The 24298-nt window shown below is 41.1% G+C and overlaps 1 protein-coding gene across 7 annotated transcripts in view; it reads left to right on the top strand.

The window, feature by feature from the left end:
• LOC101166255 (neurexin-2) overlaps positions 1 to 24298 on the top strand; it is an 806741-nt gene that overhangs the window by 346617 nt on the left and 435826 nt on the right. For 6 of the 7 annotated variants that reach the window (XM_023965856.1, XM_023965855.1, XM_023965854.1 and 3 more), the window contains one exon: positions 22018 to 22041. The exons of the other annotated variant lie outside the window; for it this stretch is intronic. In XM_023965856.1, the coding sequence (XP_023821624.1) occupies positions 22018 to 22041 (24 nt within the window). The remainder of the gene's footprint in view (positions 1 to 22017; positions 22042 to 24298) is intronic. 7 annotated transcript variants of the gene reach the window in all.

The raw sequence follows: 24298 nt of genomic DNA, 5'->3' as shown, positions 1-24298 counted from the left end.
GGACCTCGGGACATCTTCACCACAGTGCCCCACTGTTGTCTTTACATTATCGTACAATTGTTTTTCTTTTTCTAGGCTGCAGCGGAACAAGAGTCCTAAGAAGACGCTTCACACTATGACTTTAACATTTCACAGTAATTTTAAAATGGATACACAGATAAAAACAGAAAATCCCTAATAAATCAGTTTTAATTCATTATTACTGCTAAATCTAAGACCATTATTTCCATTTAATTTGCGTTTTAATCATTGATTCTGTTGCCTGACACTGCTTACTAATGTCTGCAAAAACTACAGCGGCTACTGCAATCCAGAGCACCCCAATTCATCAAATGCACTTACAGTCTTTCAGAACAAATAATCACAGACATCTTTATGACCCTTTAATGGAAGACAAAAGAGCCCGTTGACACAAACCTCTTTGTTTATGGGAGTGAAGTGGTGCATGATCAGTGAGAAATTGTGTGCTTTTATCTGTAAAGGCCTGTTCCACCTCCACACATGCACAGCAGAAGAAAGGGTGCACTGGCACACGGTGCACTCACTGCATACTGGACCCTCAGGATGAACCAAGTCATCACTTGGCAAGTCCAGATACCAGTAGTGAGATACAATCAATTTCACTTACACTTGCCTTGCTTACTACTTCACTTTTTTTTTGGCAACAGTAATTGGAATGAATGGCTTGTCAGTGCCAATAACAAGAATCGCAAGTAGTTCAAGATGCAGAAAATGAACAAAAAAAGATCTAATCTGAAAGAATCTTGTTCTTATGTGTGAACAAACATGATCAGGAAGTTAGGAGGAGAAAAGTAGACAATAAAACAGAACACATTCACTTTATACACTGGAAGGACTCCTTCAAGTGCTAAGTGATTATTTATGTTGATTAAAGACTGGTGTATGAGGAGGAATCTGCTATACACCAACCACTATTTACAAAATCATCAAAGTGAATTGTTCAAATGGCAACTAATCTAACTTTATTTATGAATAATTTTACAACAGCCCCACTTTTGTGCACTTTCCATTTCATTGAATAAAAACAAAATGGTGCTAAAACATCGTTTAAAATGTCAACAAATTAGAACGTACCACGGTGTGCATGTGGTAAGTGTATGGTGAAGTATTTGTAAGGATACTGGAAGTTACACTCACGGTGATGCTGCCGTCATTAGTTATGAAGAATGGCATTGGTAAAGTATGATGACTGGCTCTTTACCGACCGCGCACAGGATCTGCACGCACAGGGTGTGCACGTGATACGTAAGTGCCTGTAGGATGTCCACACAAACTACACCCTGACTGTGTTGTTTCCTCATTTCTAACAGTCAGGCTCCATGCAAGGAGCGCCCACTTATCACGTGTACAGCCTTAAAGGGCCCCTCACACAGTGTGCAGGATTTGGAGATTTAAAAAAAAAAGACAGATTTTCGTACAACATGCAAGCATCCCACCCTTACATGTTGTATACTGTAAGTATTCACTATGACCTGATGTCTGCAGCAGTTTAGCTCTACGGACTCACCGAGCGCTCTACGACTTTGATATTTCCTGCAGGCTGCATCCATTTGCAGATTTGCAGATTTATTGCCAGCAGACAGCCCTTGTGCACCGGTAAGGACAGTTGGGACTAAGGCCAAGCTGTTCTCTGCTGTGATGCACTGATACACGAACAGCAGGATGATAACGTAGTAACGCACACACTCTTGAAACTGACTTTCTCCTGCAAACACTCACACACACAGACGGGGTCAAACATGCTGCAGAGCAGTGTGTGATCAGCAGAGAGAGACTTGCTTAATGAGTTTGGGAAGCTGACAAGATTTTAAAGATTTACAACACTGGCTGATCCACCTACCGCCAACTGCACTGTAATGATTTTTAGAGAACATGTGAACAAACATGCGCACTAAAGCAAAAATCGCTCTCTTATCAGAGATCCTGCTCTCTTTGGGCATAAATGTCCCATGCACTCTGTTGGGGAAATTAATTTACTAGAGAATCTGGGTCCATAAAGAACACCCAGAGTTAACAATGCACATCGTGTTGTGCATGTTATCCCCATTAAAACACAGAAGAGCTTGAATCCCCAATTGACCATTTTCATTTATGAAACATACAGCACCAATGTTGTGAGTTGTCTTAATTTACAGCGAACTATCCCCGAAGACGCAGCAAACTATTATTAACACTGACTCCTCTGGTCCTTTGTTCACTGCTGGTAAACAGCAGGTCAGAAACGTGTGGATTGAAATCTTAAAGAGTAGAAAAAACTTTTCCAAAAGGACCAGAATCTAACTTAAAAAAGATATAAAAACAAAAGAATAACCAAGAAAAAGCTTGCAAAGACAACTAATTTAGAATAATAGGTCAAAAGAAAGAATAATAGGTCATATTTTTTCTTTGATCAGTTTCGAAAAAGTTATAAACTGAGCAAAGATGAACATCAATTCATGTTTTTTGTTGAGTATCGATCTGAACTGTCACGTTTTTTATATAAACGTCACCATCTTGTGTTTTTGGAGCCAGATTTGACGTATAGAATGGAAACCTGTCAGATAAATGCATATTTACCTCACTTTTGTAGTGCTGGTCTGTGTCCACACAGATGGCTGACGGGCAGACCTCACAGCAGCTTTAATGAAGTGTACTAGTGGAGCCCACTGGAGGAAATACGTTGGTTACCATATTACAGCCTCCTGCAGAGGATCACTCCAAAATACAAAAAAGTAAAATACTCAAAATAGCGAGAAAACGTTTTGAGCGTGGGTTGGAAATGAAGGTTAGCTCTTCCAGATGAGTGTGGTTCGCTCATCTCCGGGGTGCCATGTTGGCTCTTTACCAACGTATCCATTGGAAGTCACTAAGCAGATGACCATCACATGCAGCCCCATGCGCTGCAGTACAGGACGGTTAACTTGGTGCTTCAGTATTTCGACCACGAGTCTGACTGCATGAGTGTGCACGTTGACCCATGGATGTTGCTCCCCTTTTCTTAACATGTGGGCAGCCGTGGTGCAGCGGCAGGGCGGTCGACCCACGATCATAAGTCTTAGGTTCGATTTCCGCCTTGCACACCCATGTGTCGAAGTGTCCTTGGGGAAGACACAGAACCCCATCTTGCCTCTGGTGGGAGGTTGGCGCCAGTGTTCGGCAGCGGAGTCGCCATCAGTGAGTGAATGTGCGTGTGACTGGGTGAAGGGGTCTGTGACTGTAAAGCGCCTCGGGCCTTGTAGGTAGAAAAGCGCTTTATAAGTATACGCCATTTACCATTTCTCTGTGGTGGAGGTGAGCAGCCTGATTCTGTTATTGTTGGCGTCCAGGGAAGATGCTTTTTTTCCTGATAAATTCCAAACATAGATACTTTTCTAAAGCTTAGCTGGATGGTATGGGTGGATTTTATAGACCTTTTTTATGAAACATCCTGATGTCATAGGCAGCTTTATCTTCATAAATACATCCTTACAACTACCGTAACTCCTCAACCATTCATGGAATTGACGTGGTAGGTCGTAGGAAGCTGCAGATACCGTCTCAATCGGGAACCATTTGGTAGTTTAAGCCCCCAATCCAACACTTTAATTCTGAGAGACATTTGGTCCCATTCTAGAGTCTTTGGTACGGCTCGGCCTGGATTTGAACTCACGACCTTTCAGTCTCAGGGCAGACACCCTTCCACAAGAGCTTGTTTACGAATGAAAAACCGTTTTCTCTGTCAGCGGATTCTGGGTGCTCACATAAACGGTCACAGATTCACGGTAGCTCAAATGCACGTGTTATTTAGGTGTTACTGAGCAATATTTTTGGCATTAAAGCTTAAATCTACTTTTCCTAATATTCCTCTTCTCTAAACAAGTGCTTCATTTGAACTTGGCAGATTAATGTACTCTGACATGAAACAATCATTCTAAAGCCTAAAAAGAAACCAAACCCATGTGGCTAACTAGGCCAGCGACGTCTTCTGGCGCTTTGTCCCTGTGATGCATCACGTTTAGAGGGAAGTTGAAGTAGACAGATGTGTGGTTTGGGCCACTTTTACATTGGCTTACGTTTAAATCCACAGAAAATGCTCCTTGGTGTTTCGTGCATATTAACATCTTGCTGGCAGGCTGTGAGAAGTGCTGGATATCAAGTGAGGTTATCGCACAACCTCAGTGTTGTCCGGTGTTTCGTTTATTCTCCTCTCTTTGTCGCGATTGGCTCTTGTATCATCCTGCATATCTGCAGCTGCATTAGGAAGCTCCAAAACAAGCTCCGCTCTTCTCTCCCTTTAAACGTGTATTCACTTCCTCCACAATATATATGAATTTGTCAGCTTTGTGTGGGATAAAATGAAGCAGACAGAATTAGGTGAGGTGATAGGGACTCTCTGCCAAGAAAGAAGGGAGGAAGGGGAGGTGGGGCCTGCCTGACAAACGAAAACGGGTTCAGAGCTCCTCCTGGTGGTGTGTGGTTGTTCTGCGAGCATGCATACATAAAACAGTTTAATTGGTTTGGTCCATACTCTGTGGTACATGTTTGACTGGCAGGGAAGCACACTTGACTTGACCTCTTATCTGTGCAGCCACAATACACACAAACGCAGCCTCCTCCCTGCACATCAGTTTGCATAAACAGCAAGGCCTCCCTCGTGTGCCTCCCCTCTCCCTCTGCACTCCCTGACATGATTTACCATCATGGACATCTTGTAGACTTCAGGGCTGTGAGGCTTTTTCTCTGCCGTGTCAACACACTGCAGAGGAAGAGTAAAAATAAAACCAAAGGCAAAGAAAACTAATCCTCCGGTCAGGTGGGTCAGAAATGACGTATCAGATGCACCCAAAAAGAAAAAAAAAAAGACTTGTAAAAATGGGTCAATTATAAACCGTGCAATGTTGGGTCCTGTCTGCATGCAGGCGGGCGGGGTTGGGTTTAAATAAAAACTGCAACCCCACTGTAATGATTTTCTTTTCTTTTCAAATTCCGTATTGATTTTTCCAAGCAGCCTACAGACACAATGCATACATGCCATTTTCCATAACTGATAGCCCGCGAAGGCCATTCCACTGAACATATTTTCACTCTCAAGAGCGATAAAGGTTCCCTGAGGGAGGCAGAGCAACAATAACAGCAAACCAGTTGTAGTCGCACATAAATCAGACTTCCTTCAGGCATTTGACACGGCAAATAATCAACCCCAGATGAAGAATTTCCTTATTGTTAATCACTTGATTTTAACGATTTTTTTATTTCTGCCTTTTAACCAAAATGTTTTGTACGGGAGGTAGAAAGTATGTAAACAATGAAAGTCTCTCTTTTGTGGAAAGTATTCACTTAGCGGCAGGAAGGCTCCGCTTGCTGCATGTAGGACTGGTGCATGGGAAACTGGGGTTCTGTGCTACTGCCCAAGGTCCCCCGGTCCCAGGAAGGGCATCCGGCATAAAATTCTCTGCCAAACCACCCGAAGGGATGTGCCGAAAGGTGAATATTTTTTGCTTTGTAACGAGTTGTATGAAATACACTTTTAAATGAAATTAGGGCTTAACTGATTTACCTTTGTTCAACACAAACTCAAGTCAAACATATAAACACATATCCTCCAAATTTACGCTCTTTTGTCTCCCTTTCAGTGTTCAATCAGAAATGTTAGGAAAATATAAATCCACATGGGACTGTTATTCAAAAAAGAAAGCGAAGGATCTCAACAAAATGTATCTCTTTTCTTGACTAGGTTATCTTTTTTGATTTCTCCCTGGGGTCCTTCGTAGCCTTCCCTAGCCTTTTTTTCGTATTTTTTGCTCTGACAGCTGCCGACACCCCAAACTTTTCTCCATTTGGTTTTTCTCTCTCTGGTGACTCCGCCCACTTCATTCAGGACTCACATAATTCAAGACAGAATTTTAAACAACCGTTTCTATTTGTGTTACATCAATCGTTTTTCAAACCAATGTGAACTCTATCTATATAAGAACTTTGTTTCCCTTTTTTGTATGTTCTGGAGACCTTTTGTGGCAATGCTGCAGCTTTTCCGATTGATCAATAATCCAATAGAGTATTAACAAATGTAGTGTCTTCCACAGACATATTCACCTTAAAGACCAGAAGACTAAATGCAAAATCTTATCGTACATCTCCAGCAAAAGTCAATAAAGACCCAGTGCTATGAAAATTGGGTTTTTAATACGTTCTTGTTGCATTTTTCTGATGATGCAGGACATATATGAATATGTTTAAGCTCAAAATTATAAGTATGTCTTCATTCATTGTGATTTAGGAGCAAAAAATTCTCCTACGAAAAATACAATGCGGGCTACAAGCTCCCTGCTCCACTCTGCAAGGGGGAGGGAAAGGGGGGCGGAGTTGCTCTCCGCGATTGGCCCCGCCCACAACTCTAAAGGGAATTTCTAATGAACTCCTGCCGCTCTGGGGAAACTAAGTGCTAGAAAACAACAAAAGTTTTGGGGGATTTTGGCAAAAAAATTAATAAAAACTGACAATCATAAATGAAAGACCAGCATAGAAAGACTTTGAAAATAGATCAAAAGAAGATCAGAGCAGGACTTTAAAGCCTCTTTGAGACATGGACAAACACTTCGTCTCTTAAAAAGCTGCTTGTCATTAATCTCACTTCAGAGAACTTTGATGTCTCAATGATTCACGTATGTCCTGAGTTTGTCGTTGCTCAGTTGAGTCTTCATTAGTGTGTTGATGAACATTTTCTTACTGATTGTTCTAAGAGACTTGGATGAGTCTGAGTCACAGATGGAAGGAAATCTTTGCTTCCAGCATTGATCATTGTTTGTATGATTAATTAGTTTTACCTCATCCCATGACTCACTGAGGTATTCGTGTACACCAGGAAGAACACTCGTCTTTTCTGTTGCTTTTATGAACTTTTAAAATAAAATGGGTGTCACCCGAGATAGATGGTTGTCAGGAGAAGAAGGGGACAGTGAACGCCTTAAGCTACTGTGATTGGCAGAAAAATGTCAGCATGACACGATTAAACTAAGCTGACACATGGAAGAGATCCAGGAATCAAACGTGGATCAGCTCCATGGGATGGTTAATGCCAAAACGGTTCTTTGATGCAGTTTAAAACCAGACTGTTCCACTGTGTTCAGCTCCGTCTCGTGGCATCCCTTCAGCCGACCCTCAGTGTGGTTCAGGCTCTACGATCCCACTGAGATACGGCATTTCAGCCCCTGACATTGGTATTTTTGTAAGTATTTTACATGAAAAGGATAAAGTGAGTTTGATCACCAAAGGTTCTGGAACATTGAATAGCTCTACTTTTTATCCAATGGCTACTGTAATATCTGTAGTGCACAATTGATTAGGCTGAATGATCTCTTATTTAAGTATTAATTTAGCGTTTTGTCCTTTTTCTTTCAAAATTCTTATGATAATCTTAATAAACTCTTTCTATTTGGGGAAGTGTTTTTTTTCCTTCTATTTTTTGGGTGGGGGGGGGGGTAATGGATTGATAACAGAATGTAATGGTAAATGGCGTATACTTATATAGCGCTTTCTACCTTCTTTCGAAGGCCCAAAGCGCTTTACAGTCACAGTCCTATTCACCCATGCACACACACATTCACACACACATTCACGCGCTGGTGGCGGCTCCGCTGCCAAACACTGGCGCCAACCTCCCACCAGAGGCAAGGTGGGGTTCAGTGTCTTGCCCAAGGACACTTCGACAATGTGGGGATTTAATTATCAGTGCAGACAGAAACTCATTTCTATATGGAAAGCTACACCATCCCACTACCATCACCAAAAAGTCTTACTTATCTGGACCTGTGGGGCTTCTGGTCACCTGAAGGTACCAGAGGCTCAAACCAACATAGTACAGTAGAGAAACAATGACAAAAAAAACACACAATAAGAAGATAAGGAGACTGAGAACTTTGTGTGTACAAGGGAGACAACAAGAAAAAAAAACATTTTGTACATAAAATCTGCAGTTCATATTCCAGTTCATTTCTTGCAAGTGTGGGTTTATTCAAAGGTTTTAAGTTTTATTTCTGACAAGTATTGTTACTTTAGAAACCTGCTACTTTTTTTTTCTCGTCTGAGATCAGAAGTGTACGGCTGGATAGCTCGGATATTGCTCACCACTTTTGTTTGTTAGGTTGGACGAGTGTAGAGTTGTGAGCTGGAAGGAGAGGATGTACATAGATGGCTGATGGGAAGGGGGGCGGCGTACTATGCAATCTTTCTCTCTAATGAACTCCCGCTGCTCTGCAGAAACAATGTCCTAGGAAACAAAACAGGTTTTCAGACATGTATCGTGGTAGCACAACCATCAGTTATGTGCCACACTTCTTTCTGTTAGACGCTGCATTGTTTATTTCGTAAACAAAGCTGGTTCTTGGTCCCACAAAGCACTATTACTCAAAGCAAACGCAACACTGAGGCAGAGTAGATGTGTTTAGGTGATAGAGGGAATCTGGGCTCTTTTGCTTCTGTGACTCAAAGACTTTCTGAGCAGTAGGAGGATGAGAGAACAGGAAGACACGTCTGTGCTGTTCCACACAGGGTAGAGGTAAACTCTGGGAATTCCCAAAAGCGATTTTTACAAACAAAACCTTTCGACAACAATTGTGTTACAAATCTGGGTCAGCAGCTTGTCCACTGTTTACACGGAGAGAGACTTTTCAACTCAATTTAGCTTTGATAGCTTTCTTCACCGCTGTTATTGTTCCTCTACCTTTTACGCTCCCGCAATCAGCACCACCGTCGCTCGCTCAGGTGTGACTTATGCAATTACTGGACCCAAATGACATTATAAATGACGGAGGGAAGCACGACACATATCATTATAGAGAGCAGTGGAGTCCATGTAAAAGATTTGAGGATGAGACGTCTACAACAGGCTGAGCTCTGCCACTAGAGCTGCTTTGAAGATTGTTCCCACTGATTGCAAATCAGCAGGTTGGCTGCTCCGTGACTACTAAGGCTCCAGTAATGCCCTAATATTTCATTTATACGTGCACGCTTCCCATGTCGCAGGTTTGCTCACACTTATAGAGATGTTAAAGAGACTGGAGCTCATGAGCTTTGAATTCACATTCGGTAACGTCTTCTCACATTATGACTGAGCATAACCTTTCATCTCTCATGAATTTGTTAGTGAGTATAGAGAGGGAGCTGAGGGATGGAGAACTTGATTAAAAATAGACTCTTTCTGCTTCAGAGGGAGAGAATTACTTTAAAATGAAAGAGTGGCACAGCTCACTGGGCGCTTTGATCTCTTTGATTTTCATCAAGGAGAATCATTTTGCTTTTTTTTTTTTGTCGTGCTGATGAAGACAGTAAACACTGATAAACATTTTATTGAATGGTAATCTGCTTGATTCATTTTTAACTTGGGTCCCTGGGAGAGTTTGATGGTTCCTAGCGGGAGACAAAGCCAGTTTCATGCTTAAAACAGAGCTTACTTCATGAGTGAAATGTGGGGCAAAGACTGAAAAGCCTCCTCAGGGTTTCCACAGACTTTATTGTCTTTGATATGTGCCACGGTTTGGGAACAGTGCTGACAGACGCTTCCATGTGGGAGCTGCTGCCAGTGAAAGAGCTGAGAGCTCTTCTTGTCGCAGGTGTTGAACAGTCCTCTCAGACCTTCTGTAGCTGTCATCGATGTGTTTATTAAGGAGCCACTCTGATAAAGAATTGTGTTTTGGGAGTTTTCAACTTGTTCCTGTGGCATTTTTCTGACGATGGAGGACATATATCATAATAACAATAATAATAACACATTGTATTTGTTAGGGGCCTTTCTAGGAACCCAAGGCCGCCGTGCATAACAGTGAAAGTTAAAAGCAATCAACAAGCAATAAAATGTACAGTAAAACAGGCCAAGAATGTCAAGTTATGGGGGGAAATGGGTAAGTTGGAAAAGGTGGGTTTTTAGTTTCTTGGTGAATCGTGAGAGAGAGTCGATGTTTCAGAGGTCAGGAGGGAGTGAATTCCAGAGCCGGGGGGCAGAGTAGCTGAATGCTCTGCTCTCCATAGTGACGAGGCGAGCAGAGGATCTGAGGGGACGGCTGGTTGTGGCGACACGAACACCATCCGACAGGTATGAGGGGGCAAGGTTGTGGATGGATTTAAAAGTCAGGAGACGTATTTTATATGTGATTCGGTGTGTGATCGGTAACCAATGGAGCTGCTGTGGAACAGGTGCAATGTGTTGGATGGCTGGTGTTTGAGTGATAATTCTACACCTAAAGAAAGTTTTTCAGTTCAGTTCATTGTGAGTCAGGATTAGAGGAGAACCTTACGTTTGATTAAGGTTGGGGTTGTTACGTACAAACTACAATCAGCAGGCCACAAGCTCCATTCGGATGCATCCACTGATAGACTAATAGATCCATCTACGTCTACATTTTCCTCATCTGAGGTGGTTTCTGGCTCAAAACTGAACGGCTGGATAGCTCCCATATTGTTCGCCATTTTTGTTGCACCGCTATAGTTAACTAGGGGGTGTGAATGGCTGTAAACTAGCGGGAAAGCACACAAACAGTTGGATGATGGGAAGGGGGCGGGCACAGAGCTGAATTTCCAATGAACTCCTGCCGCTCTGCAGAAACTATGTCCGAAAAAAGGAAATCCTTTTTTTAAAGTTTTGGCTAAAAACTGCATCATCATAATTAAAAGACCACTGGGGATGCTTGGAAAATAGATGAAAAGGGTGGGACTTTAAGACAAACAAGTAGAAAAACTGAAATCGTTACTAAAATTTGACTTTATGACTTCGAAAAATAGGATTTTTGAAAAATACGATGGTACTTTATTGCTTTTATTTATCATTCACCTGCTTGTGTGTTGTGACTGTGGCTGTGTGCACACGCAGATCAAAGAGTGGCTGCACGCTAAGCCTGTTGGGGAGATGATCACTCTTTCATGTGAGGAGCTGCGTTTGAAAGACACGCCTCCCACTTCTATCCATACTAGACGCGCCCTCCTCTTTCATGTTCTTTCTCTATCTGTCTCTGACTTGTTCAGAGTGTTCTCCACTCATTTCTGTTAGGCATGATCAGCTGCAGTACCCCACCCCTCCGTTCATCCATCCTTTCCCTCTTCCCCCTCTCACTCACCCCCAAAAAGCAGCTAGAAATCTTAAGAGAGAGCCAATCAATTCCTCTCCTGCACACCGTCCCATCCTCCCCCCCCACCCTCTCATTTTCAATTTATCTCTCGCTTCCATTCTTGCTAGCAATTTGTCACTTAGCAACAGAGTCTGCTGTGCCGTAGGGTAGTGAATCATCCCTGGCTGCAGTCCTACATTAACCCCTTACGCTCTGGTAAATCCTCCAGCTTGACACTGATATCAGCCCCGAAAGGCTGCCTTTTCTCATCAGATGTTTCAGACATTTGGTCAGTTTATTAATCAGGCCAGAATCTGTGGCTCTCCAGCGGTGACATCGTCTGTGTGAGCTCCTAATCACACAAGTCTCAGAAAGATCAGAGTTCTCTTTGGCATGCAAACTAACTGAAGGTGATACTCTACAGAAAAGTGCTGGTTTGTGAAGTCTCTATACAGCACACTCACTCACTCACGACGACATGGAATCGCTGTTTTAGACAAGAATTGGTTGTGGATTTGCTTGATGAACATAATGGCTCACTAACCCCCCTGTAATCCCTTCTCAGTTTAGCGCCAATGACATTTTAAGTATTCCTAATGTGCTCCAACCATGCCGCGAGCAAGTGGGAGTACAGTCATCATCAGTGTGTGGGAGATTGTGCGTTTAGGAATAAACGTATTTCCCTTCCTTCCTTCCTTCCTTCCTTCCTCATCTCAGCCTGACACCTCAAACGTGGAGACTGCAGCCTGTGTTTGATTCCAGTATTGATAGTTTCTGTTTATTTTGGAGAAGGAGCTCATTTGCATAATATTTTCAGGGCATTAGCATATCTGGCTGTTTCCCGGCACTCAGACGCTCATCAGCATCATTTGCCGCTACCTGCTTTAGCACTTCAATGTTTATTCATCCCGCTGCCTCACAGACCTATAATCAGATAACAAACCTCTCTGCTGTTAGCACATTCAAACAGGTGGAAAGAGGTGATAAAGTGTTTGAGAAAGACAGATGGCAGAGTGTGATTGGAGGAGAGCAAAGGACAAGCCAAGGGAGAAAATGTGTCTGAAGAAGAAAGATCTCAAACTAAGAGATAAGCATCAGTAGATGCTCACGCCTGCAACTTCCAGCACAAACTTTAAAATCTTTGCTTGTAGTCAAAAATAAATATTATTTTTTAAAATGAACCTAAAAGAATCAGCACAAATTATTCATTTTTGTTCTGAAAATTCATGTGAAAATGTTCAATTGAAAAGATGTTTCGTATTCTGATGTGTAGCATTTCATAAAAACATTGGAGGACATTTATAAAGTAAATTAAGCTTAAAACTGCATTTCTAATTAATTCTTTAATCAAATTATTGTGAAACGGGACCAGAAAAAAAAATGTCGTTTGAAAAAGATTGTATTTGTAACGTAGAAAATTTGCTGGGGGGGGTAAGCTCCCTGCAGACAAATGGATCCATGTACATTTTTGTTTTCCTCGTCTGAGCTGGAATCTGGATCTAAACTGGATATAGCGCCTATATCGCTCGCCATTTTTGCTGCACTGCTAATCATGTTGGGTTGGAGGTGTGAGGGGCTTTAAGCTCATGGGAAAGCACATAAACCAAGAGCTTTCAGCAAAGGGGGGGGGGGGGGGGTTGCTCTGCGCCAATGGTCCCGCCCAGAACCCAGAGATGAATTTCTACCGCCGCCTTTGCTGTCCTCCAGAATAACTCCAATTTTTATTTTATTTTTTTGCTAAAGACGACATAAAGATAATTAAAAAAAATCTCAGGGGGCCCACACTTTTTTGTTGTTGTCAAAAATGGTATATTTTTGTACTAATAATTCAAAAACCAACACAACACAAATCTTTGTGAGATGACAGTCCACGATGTGTAGAACAAGGAAATACTAGTCATGGCCTGGAGTTATGCACAAAAACCACTTTACTTAACTTAAAATTTCACAACTTCTGCTATATCTTCAGTTAAAAATACTATGTTTATGTACTAATACCTCAAAAACTACAGTGTCAGACTAAACACATTTTTGTGACTGGTCAATCCCAATCACCGTACTGAGCACCCCTGAGCTGATGTGTTGGTTTTATTTGCGGTAACAGCAACTCATACAAACCCTTATTTAGGAGAAAGCCATTTGTTAGATATCTGGAATGTAAACATTTCAAGATCTACCTTCAGTTAGACTCTCCTTCCCAGCTGCTGCTCCACCTCTAAGCTCTGCTTGTTCGACGGCCACAATTTTTTTTAACAGCAGGGGGGCAATAAAAAAGATGTTTGATTGAAAATGATAACCATTCTTTGTGTCTAAAAAAAAAAAACCAAACATTTATAATTAAGTATTGTCTTCAGGCAAATTCTACTGGTTTTATTTTATTCAGTTTTCTTTGCTAAATGTCACTAAAATGACAACAATTTCCGTTTTAAAGGCAAAAACAACCAATTTGGCCGTTTGCTGCCTCCTGTTTTTAAATTGTTTTCTTCCATTTGTTTCTTTTCTCTGAGATGTTTCTTGCTTTTTTCTTTTTGCAAATGTGATTCTGTACTGCCAAGCTGTTACAACTTTCCATGTGAAGTGTTTTCACAAGATTATACAAAATCCAGACAACAGCGAACAGCTGCAGCTACACTCCATAAAACATGCATATTCATGTTCAGCTGCTGTTTGCTCACAAGCTGGATTGAACATAGTCTCAGAGACACGAGCGAGAAATGAACATTAACCATAAAGTTAATTTTCTTTCTGCGTGTTGTACTGGAAAGTCTGACGATGGTCGCTGTAAACCATCTGCATAGAGAAATGATGATTCCTCAGTGAATTCATGTCAGTCAAAGCTAAATATAAACCCAGAAACTGAAGCCTGATCGGGTCAGTCCCACACAGGACTGTTCTGTGACTCCAGTGGAGTCTGAAAGAACAACAAGAAACTAGTTAGGGTAAAATGAAATTTAGTTAAAGACCCGAATTGTGGTTGAGATTTTGATTTGTTTTCTACTGAAGTGACAAAGTGAAGGCAAAGAGCAGAGAATGATGGATTCAGACGGGGAAAGGTCTCCCAGCCGCTGCACTGCAGCAGCCATCACACTGCTCAGATATTTTACTGCACGCATCCTCTCATGGCTATACAGGAGTGCACACCCTCATGCTGTTTATTTGCAGACTTCTCCGCGCTGTAATTGCAGTGACATTTATATTTACACCTGAAGCCTGTCTGCCAGTTTCCATTACTTGCATTCAGCATTTCAGAGAGCCAAAGCAGACCATGTGATGGAAAATTGGAGTAAACACAGAACAAAATGTACCTGAAAGAGCCATTGTGAAATTGAAGCCCAACTCTGACAGGGCAGAGGTGTCACGGAGGACAGCCTGATTTAGTGCAAATGCATAAAAAGTCTGTCCGCCGTGTGTGTGTTTGCTCAGATTTCCTGAGAAATGCAGAATTTTGACGTTTGTTACATGTTCTCGTGGCATCTTTCCTGATGATGGCGGACATATACCAAGAAATCACATTTGAGAGTATTTTTAATTCAAATTATTGTGAATCAAGAGCAGATGAAAAAAATGCAGTTTGAAAAAGATCATAGTTGTGACGTAGAAATTGCGATTGACAGGCCGCTCTCCCCCTGCATCCACTTGCAGACAAAAAGATCAATGTATCGTACTTTCTGGAGTATTTTTGTCAATTCAGAGTAAAAGTTGCAGCACCCCAGAATGTATAATAAAGAAAAGAAAAATCAAAGAGAAGTCACACTGAAGTACAAGTCATACTTCAAGTTTTCTGGACAACTGTTGTTCTGGAATGCTGCGTTGACACCGAACACCTTTCACGCATCAAAGTTGAATTGGACGCCTCTGTTTTTTCATATTCCACGCTCCGCGGACTGTATGTCCAAAAATGTGTTCATAAACTTGACGCTCCCGCCACTTGTGGGTGACGCTACCGTCAAATTTTTAGCCTGATCGCTACATGGAAGCATTGACCTGATGTACAATGTCATACCAGGTTAGTTTTTTTTAAAGAGCTCTACAATAACATCAGTAATCACCCCTCCTTGTCTAAATTCATGAGATTGTTCAGTCTTTTAGTTTGGGAGCCGGTTTAGCTCTTGCTGGTTTGCGGCGCCTTCCATCCGTGAAACCAGGGTTAAAATCCGGGCTGCTCCCTATTCCCTTTTCTGCTTCTGTGCCGGTCCCAAGCCCGGCTTAATAATGTCTCAGTGCAAAAAGGTCTATTTGTGTTTTTTTAAACGCATATAAGTTGTACCTGAGTATAAGTCGCATCCCAGACCAAACTATGCATAAAAACGAAGTCTGAAAAAATACCGTCATGACCGGTAACTGGATGGCTCCAATATGGCACGCCAGTTTTGTTGCACCAGTAGTGTTACTTTGGGGGTGTGAGAGGCTGAAAGCGAGCAGGAGATGGGTGACAGGAAGTGGAGGTTGGCATACTTTGTGCCAACACTCCCGCCCACATCTCAGAGGGGAATTTCTACTAAACTCCTGCGACTCTGCAGAAACTATGTCTTACAAAAAAAAACACAATTTCTTGGGGGGATTTTGGCAAAATTCCGCATAATCACAATTAGAGGACCACTGGCTTGGACTACCTGAGATGTGCAGAATTTTTGGTGCAACTGGTCAAAACCTGTCCTTTAGTGACAGTAAGAAAACTTCCTTCTCTTCACCAAGGGATTTAACACCAGCTGACCTCCCATTTCTTGTTTGGCAATTGATAAACTTGGAGGTTTCCTGTTAGAGTTCTTGGAACAACAGGATATAAAATATAACTAAATTCATGTGGTTTCCTCTGCAGCAAGTATGAATTGATTCATTCTGGGAATCTTGGCTTTGCCGCACCATCAATTGATCATATTCACCACTCTGCCATTAAACATTTATTTATCTTATTCACTGGTGGCCACATTTCAGTGATAACTACAATTATCTTTGAGGGAAAAAGAAGCTAGCCGCTCAGCAAAACCTTATTTTACATCGTGTCTGACTCTGGCTGGGATCCTGCTGGTTTTCTGTTCATATGTTTGTGTAGTTATTATATTTTTTCACTTTCTTTTCACATGTTCAGCTTCAACTTCACCCAGTGAAGCCAGAAAATAAACCCTGTCTGGGGAAATTAGAGCAGAAAACTGTTTAAAAACTGTAGCTCGTAACAAAGACATGAATTTTTCCTAACTCAAGGACAGAAAATCTCATCTGAAATGCTGCCTTACTTGTCTTCCATGTCACCAGAACAATGTTTTTAAGTCTTGAGTGTGAGGACGCCACAAATCCTAAATGAATCTAATGTTTGATACACATTTGTTCAATCACTGCCGTCTAAAAATGCAACAATGGACACAAAATCAGTTTACTCTTCAATGTCTGGAGGCAGTCTCCATTCTATTTCTGATGATCTGTCATTCCTTTCTTCTCTTACCTGCTGCCTCGCTACCAAACAAAGGAACATTTCTAAACTAAAAAGGCCATTTGAGACAAATGCGAGACAAAGTTGTTTGTCTTGGCCCGTGGCTGTTTACATGGCGAGGTGCATTATCTTCCACCAGAAACTTCAACACAGCAGCCTTTGTTTTCCCACGTGGGTCAATTACAGAGCATCACAGCAGGAACTCCAAGCATGTTTGGTTTGAGGCAAACACCAAGGTGGATTAACACGGAGTTTCACTGTAAGATGAGGCCTTTCATTTCCTTGTAAAAGCTTCACTGTTGTCTGATAGTTCTCTATTTAAATTCCCTGCTGCCATTTTTATTTTTTTAACTTTGTTCAGTGGCGATTTCTTTAAGGCTGCAAGGGAAGCTCGGCTTCCCTTATAATGTCACAAAATTAATGGTCAAATATGTACTATTACTGAAGCTATTCGTGCTCAAATTTCTCAAGTTCAGTCGAAATAAAAACTGCTGCAACCTATTTCTTTGATATTTGCTTGGCGAAACTGCTTGATTTTCATCATACATTTCTCACAATTATACACCACATTCCTTGTTTCAGTTTTACAGAGTTTAAATTTTTTTTTTAGATCGTTCATTCCTTCATTCATATAACGTTAGTAGGCTAGGCTAGCGTCGTGGGTGAAACTGCGCATGATGGCAGACGGTGCCATTATTGTCGACCTGATTTTGGCGAAGCCATTTGAAAGTGTTCCTTGAGGAAAAACTTAGAATTAAACAGAAGGGCAGATCCACACCTAAGATTGATTTAGTGCAAAAGATAGGAAATAATAACAGGTATTTTCAGCTCTCCTGGTATGACAAAGTTAGCTGGCTGACTGGAAGTGCTGTGACAAATAAAATGTACTGCTGGCCATGCCTCTTGATGAAACCATCTCACGGATGTGTTGTTTTGTCAAAGGTGGGGTTTGGAGATCTGTCTAACTTTGAGAGGGCATATAAAAGACATGAAAAGAGCAATGAACATGTGAATGCATGTGCAACATTAAGTATGCAAGCAAGCATGCAATAAATGAAGGGCAGAATTTACTTTTAAATAAATTGACAATTTTATGATGTAGGCCGAAAATGAGCTTCCCCTCTCTGACAGACCGACTGACTTTATCATATAAACACAATTTTCTGAGAATCTACACGGGACAAAACATGTAGCGTAAAATTTCTCCCCTTAACCCTTGTGCTATCCTAGGCACTTTGACATTGGGAGTTGGGTCATCTAGACCCACTAGACAGTGCTCTGAACCTTTTTTCTTCAATGGTTTGTGATCTTCACTGGTGTCCATGGATTACATGAAATCTTTCCACCTTTATCCACCTTTGTCATGATAGGGAGAACACGTCAATGTGAGGGTGGGGTCATCTGAGATAGCACAAGGGTTACATCAGTTCCATAGGTTACCACTGATCTACTGTATTTCCTGCCGTCTTTTCTATAACTGCAGCTGAAAGCCTGTGTTAGAATGTGCTGAGCTACAGAGAATGTGTGTGGTGAGTTTCACAGTCAGACAACTAATAATACGGTCTAATGCAGCAGAAAATGACGTCATTCATGGTGATTCATTTAACTTTTAAATGCTGCTTTGCTTAGTTCTTTAAGTGTCTCATCATGTATTTTGTGACATCAGATCTAACCCGTGGATATACATTGAAGCTTTGAACATCTACCTATCTCAAGTTTCAAGGTCTTTGATTCAAGATTAGATTCTCAAGTAGTTGGAAGAAGTGTTTACGTTGTCTTTTGTCTTTGTCTCAGTGAGTGAAGTCTGGGTTTTAATTGAATCAAAAAACAAAAAACAATAGAATCTTTCTGTCCTTGACAGCTGTTGTTTGGAACCTAACAGCTTGGCCATAGAACACATTGACTCAGCGCTCTGTATCATTTCATTCAGTGTAGGCCTGAGATAAAAGCGACATGGAAAGAGCTTTAGTCTGCTTATAGATATTGTTAAACTTCTTTTAACATTTTCTTACTGAGAAAGCCAGTTCTGTACGAAACAGAGTTTCAACATAAGCAGACAGCACACCAAAAACAGGAAAATTCTATTTTCATTTTAAAGTTCAGCTGTACTGCTGGTCTTTGTTAAAACCAGTCAGACATGTCGTCTAAGGGTTGCAAACCAAGTTTCAAATTGACAACCACTCCCTGTTGAAACATTTCTGTTCCAGTTAGGATTTGAAACCTGACAGTCTGCTTTCAATGAAGATTCCAGCTTTATGACATGGCGCCTATCATTGAATTAGCCATCAGAAGATGGTCCACTGTCGTCAGAAAGGGATGGACATGGTCAGCAACAACACTCAGGTAGGCTGTGGAACATAAACTGGTTCTAAGGGGTACTAAGGGGCCCAAAGTGTGCCAAGAAAGTATCCCTCACATCATGACACCACCACCACCAGCCTGAACCCTTGATACAAGGCAGGATGGGTCCATGCTTTCATGTAGTTGAGGCCAAATTCTGACCTTACCATCTGAATGTGGCAGCAGAAATGCAGACTCATCAGACCAGACAACGTTTTTCCATCTTCTATGGTCCAGTTTTGGTGAGTCTGTGTGAATTGTAGCCTCAGTTTCCTGTTCTTAGCTGACAGCAGTGGTACCCGGTGTGGTCTTTTGCTGCTATAGTCCATCTGCTTCCAGGTTGGACGTGTTGTGCGTTCAGAGATGCTCTTCTGCAGACCTCGGTTGGAACCAGTGGTTCTTTGAGTTCCTGTTGTCTTTCTATCAGCTGGAACCAGTCTGCCCGTTCAACAGGACATTTCTGCTCTCAGAATCGCCGCTCTCTGCATATTTTCTCTGTCAAGGACCATTCTCTGTAAACCCTAGAGGTGGTTGTGGGTGAAAATCCCAGTAGATCAGCAGAACCTGAAATCCTCAGACCAGCCCGTCTGGAACCAGCAACCATAGTCACTTCAATCACTTTTCTTCCTCATTCTGATCATCTTGACCGTGTCTACCTGCCTAAATTTGCGTTAACGAGCAGTTGTTCAGGTGTGCCTAAAGTGACCAGTGAGTGTATTTGTTTTATACAAAGAGTTTTAGTCAGGTCACTCATTTTAAATATGTAATTGTTGTTATACAAAATAATTGGACTCTACTTACTTCATGTGTCTTTAATTTCATTTTTCATCTGAAGTTTCTGTTTTTCTTCTTTAAACACACATTTTAAAACCAGTGTCCAATCAGCATTGGAGCTGCTGGGACACGGTTGTGCAGTGCTGATATGCTAATTCCCACCCACCACAGACCCTTTTTTTTTTTTTCTTTTCTCCTTTTAATTAATGGATTACGAGTCATGATTAAACAAAGGGGATGACTGGTGACAGCACTTTGCTATGACCCAAGATCAAAGAGTGGGTGTGCATGAAGTTTCAAATTGGTCATTTAGCCTAATGGAGAGGAGTTTGTTTGCGGTTGCCACTTTTCGCTCCCACACAGATGGCAGGGACATCTCTATCCCACACAGCGAGGTGCATAATGACGGGAAAGCTGTACAGACCCCCTCATGGCTGTGGACAAACAGAAAGCCAAGACAAGATATATGCAGTATTGCATCAATCTCATCCTCATCAGAGCTGAATAATGAAGCCACAAATTGTCTTTTTTTTTTTCTTTTTCCTCTAACATTAAGTTTTATGTTGACTAAAAAATCAATGTTGTCTTTAAAAGCGTCCAGTCATGTGGCTTTGATTTCAGGTGAGATAAACTTTAACAGATTTCGTTCATGTATACCTGAGAAGGATTTAAGTTACTCGCAATTTAAGGAAACGTGTTTAAAAACAGCTAAATCAGTGTCGGTATGGCTTCAAAAAATGTGTGTGTGTGTGTATTTGTGTGCATCAAAAAACGCCATTACACCTAATAGAAGTCTGCAAACTCCTCAGTCCCATAAAAGCACATGATTTCTCCTAGAAACATGCACTAAAGATGTCTATAGGTGTTACGAGAAACCAAGGGGGTTAACCCAGATGCAGGAAGGACAAGGAGACTGAATGAACTATGAAGGCTATTTAATGCCAACGTGCTAAGCCAAACAGAGAACATCCAAAAATGACGCTGCGACAAACGTATGCAGGAACAGAAACCTTAAAAAGGAACCAAATCAAAGTATGAGAACCAGCTGTGGGGGGAAAACAACGGACAGAGAAGGAAGGGCGACCTCCAGAGGGAGTACAGCTGAGCAGCAGGAGGGTGAACGTATCAATAGGACGATTTCTTAATTCCTAGGTATGCTTTAAGTTAAATAACGTAATTCCAGATTACTAAAATCAACTGCTTCTAAGATTAATCAAAGCATGAAGATTAGAGTGTCATCATTGAAACAATATTTCAATGAGAGTGACATCAGATTTGCCTTTCATATTTTCATTTTCTTTTAGGCTTTTTTGCTTTTCAAGAGGAAACGGTCATTATTTTTGGAAATGTCAGCTGAACTAACGCGTTTTTCTTTTCAGGATGATGCAGATGCCACCGTTATCCCTCGTTCTTTTCTCTCCTTTTAGCTCCTTCGTGCCTGAATTTATCTTCAGTCATATAAAATAACGTTTGTCAGTGTTTTTGCTGTTTAAGGTGATGCTAAATGAATTGAGTAAATAGTAGCCTTTGTTGCAATTTAGCAACATTCGGCATGAAGAGGTTAAACTATGTCTAAAGTTTTTCTAAATGTGTTTTCTAAATTTTCAGTGCCTTAACTCTATAAATGCCATTTCTTTAGTGCGATAATTGCTTGTTTACTTTTCTCTTGCATGCTTGACAGCAGCCACTGACTCCAACAAATGCACCTATTTAAGAAAAAACAAAATGATTGGCCCTTCTCCGCCAAAAAAGTCCCACTTTCAAATGAATGGCACAGAGCAAAAGCGCGCTGGTCAGATTAGTGTGTCACCGTGATACTAATCCTCCTTTTTCCTGATGCTCGCCCAAAACAAGCGTCTGCCTCAAAACGCCCCGTTTCCCTATTTCCCCAGTGTGGAAGTTGATTTGCTAACTCTTGTGTCTCTTACTAACAAGCCTCAGAGCAATTCCAAACAGATTCTTGTCATTGGTGAATTTTCCTTTCCCTTTTATGATTTGAACAACTAACACTGTGTCATTAACGGAATGTGTACCATCTATTGTTTTCTGTTTCTGACTTGCAACTTACATACTAACAAATGTACTGCTATCCTTTTTTTTTTTTTTTTTTTTATCAGTTTCCCTTTGAAAACCCTTTAGAGGAATGTAGCTGCTTACAATTGCTTTCTTTATTTCTTTACTTGGAAGTTTTGTTCTAAATTTGAGGAGAAAACAAATTTTTTTTTAAATTATATTTTCTACTTTTTAAAATCTGATTTACTATAAAAATAGTGTTTTTTTTCAAAGGGATTTTTTATCCTGTCCCACTCTTTTGGGACTGTTATATGCCTTCTTGGGTTTTTTTTTTAAGGTTTGTCCTGTTTTTTTGTTTCTTTCTCCTCCCCCTTTTTCCTCCTGAAGCACGCAGGCATTGGACACGCTATGGTAAACAAACTGCATTATATGGTAGATATCATTCTAATTGTCTTACACTTTGGTTTGCCCTGGGTTTTCCGTTACTTTTCTATTCTGTTTGCCTAACTGAAAGTACAATCCACCATCACTTCCAAGGTAGCTGAGAAACTCCACCTTTTTGTTCTTTTTTTCAGCCCTCTGTATATATTTATGTCCGCTTTTTATTGCCATCATGACTCCGTAATCTAAAATATTGGATATTTTCATCCAAAGAGGTCTTCCAAAAGAACTAAATAGATTATAGTTTCATTTGAGTTTAATGTTTTTAGATTTATGTCTACTTATTTTGTTTTTACTTAAAACAATGAAGAAATAAAGAATCATAATGCAAGGTATATTTGTTCTTTTTGTGATAGGTTTGTGTTTACGTTTTGTTTCCACCGTTCCCCATTCTTTTTGAGAAAAGACCCTGAATGAATGTACACAGCACATATCTGCCATTCCACTAAAGTAGGGGATAGGTGTCCCGCCTCCCAGCATTTCAACAGCTTGAGCGAACAGAGACTCGGGCCGTGCTGCATCGGCTGGACCGGCTGAGCTCGTCATGGACCAGCCTCTCTCCGTTAAGGGTTATCTCACGGGTTTATGGCACCATGAAGAGTATTCACAACACTTGATTTATGGGCCAAAGCCCCCGCTGTAAATTAGGTCTCAGATGAGGGCTTGATCCCATTAGAGGCTCTGTGCTTGTAGCGACTAAACCAAACAGTCGCTGAGAGGCTGACGCTGGGTGGGTCCGGGTTTTGAATGACGCGCTCAAAAACCATAGAGCATAACGAAGTTTGTATTTTTGTAGTTTTTAATAATGGAAAATGAAGGTAATTAAATTCACTTGTAATATTATGATCAAAAATAGAAAAAACAAGGAATCAAGGGAAAAGCACAAAAGCGTATGTAGCGCAAAAAGCATATGAAGCGTATGAAGCGGTCAACAAAAAATACGGCAACCCAGCTCACCCCCCCTTCCATCTTACACAGGGAAAAAACCACAGGTGAGTTATAGTCAATTAATGTCACAGCCCACAACCATGTGACCCACCAGCTGATTACCTACTCAATAACCTATAATCAAAAAACAAATCTATATTCATTTAACATAAGAAAGACCACACTTAATTCATGGCACCTACAGTGCTGATGTATGATCTGCATGGGTTTTGCTTTCCGAGCTGCCCCTGAACACCACCCACCCTGTACCAGTGCACATCTTTAAAGACCAACTAGGATTGTTTTCAACATGTTCTTGAAGCCTTTTTTCTGATGATGGAGGACAAAATTTAACTTAGAATGACTTTTCTGAGTATTTCTGTATTCAAATTGTTGTGAATCAGGAGCAGACAAAAAAAAGATGTTGGAAAAATGTTGTAGTTTCGATGTAGGTGCCACAATTGGTGGATTACATCCTTGCTCCACTCCATTCCAATGCATCTACTTGCTGTTGACAAAGCCTTGCTTCCACTGAGTGGGACGGTCTGGTCAGGTTTAGAATGGTCCATGCAATTCAGGTGAGCGTTTCCACTCAAACCTGGACCGTCATGGTTCATTCAGGGTCAAATCTATCAACAACAACAACAATGGCGATCATCCACAGGTCTTTTTTCCCCCCACTTGGCTTTTGGTACTTTGTTTCTACGAAGCATTTAATGTTGTTTGAGAGAAAATTGTGGATGACGAAAAGGACAGCCGCTCTCTTGGAGCTTTCTTTTATTGTAATGACCTTCAGCCAATCAACAGGCTTCAACATCAGCACCCTAACCTGTTTGTTCCATTTTTCAAAAATGGTACCATTCTGTCCGGCTTGATGGGTCCATTTTATAATGGAAATGCTCAAAATACCGGACTGGACCATTCCGGACCATAACGCTCAGCGGTAATGAGGTGCTAATGAGCGGTAATGATGGATAGATCTGATATTGCTCGCCATTTTTGTCGCACCTGTAATGTTAGGCTAAGGTTGTAAGGGGCTACAAATTAGCTGGAGAGAGTGTAAATGGATAGATCATGGGAAACTCCTGCCGCTCTGCAGAAACTATGTCCTAATAAACGAAAACAGGGTTCGTTTGTTTTTTAATTTTGGCTAAAAATGGCATAATCCTAATTGAAAGACCCCTGGGAACGCTTTGAAAACAGATCAAAAGATGATCGGAGTGAACTTTAATATGAAACCTGAATCTCTAGGACCAGGTGGAAAAATGGTTAAACCCTTTCAGACAAATTAACGTTAAAT

This window comes from Oryzias latipes, chromosome 18 (genome assembly GCF_002234675.1).
Source record: "Oryzias latipes chromosome 18, ASM223467v1".
NCBI classification, from domain to species: domain Eukaryota; kingdom Metazoa; phylum Chordata; class Actinopteri; order Beloniformes; family Adrianichthyidae; genus Oryzias; species Oryzias latipes.
This window is presented reverse-complemented; position numbering and strand designations above follow the sequence as displayed.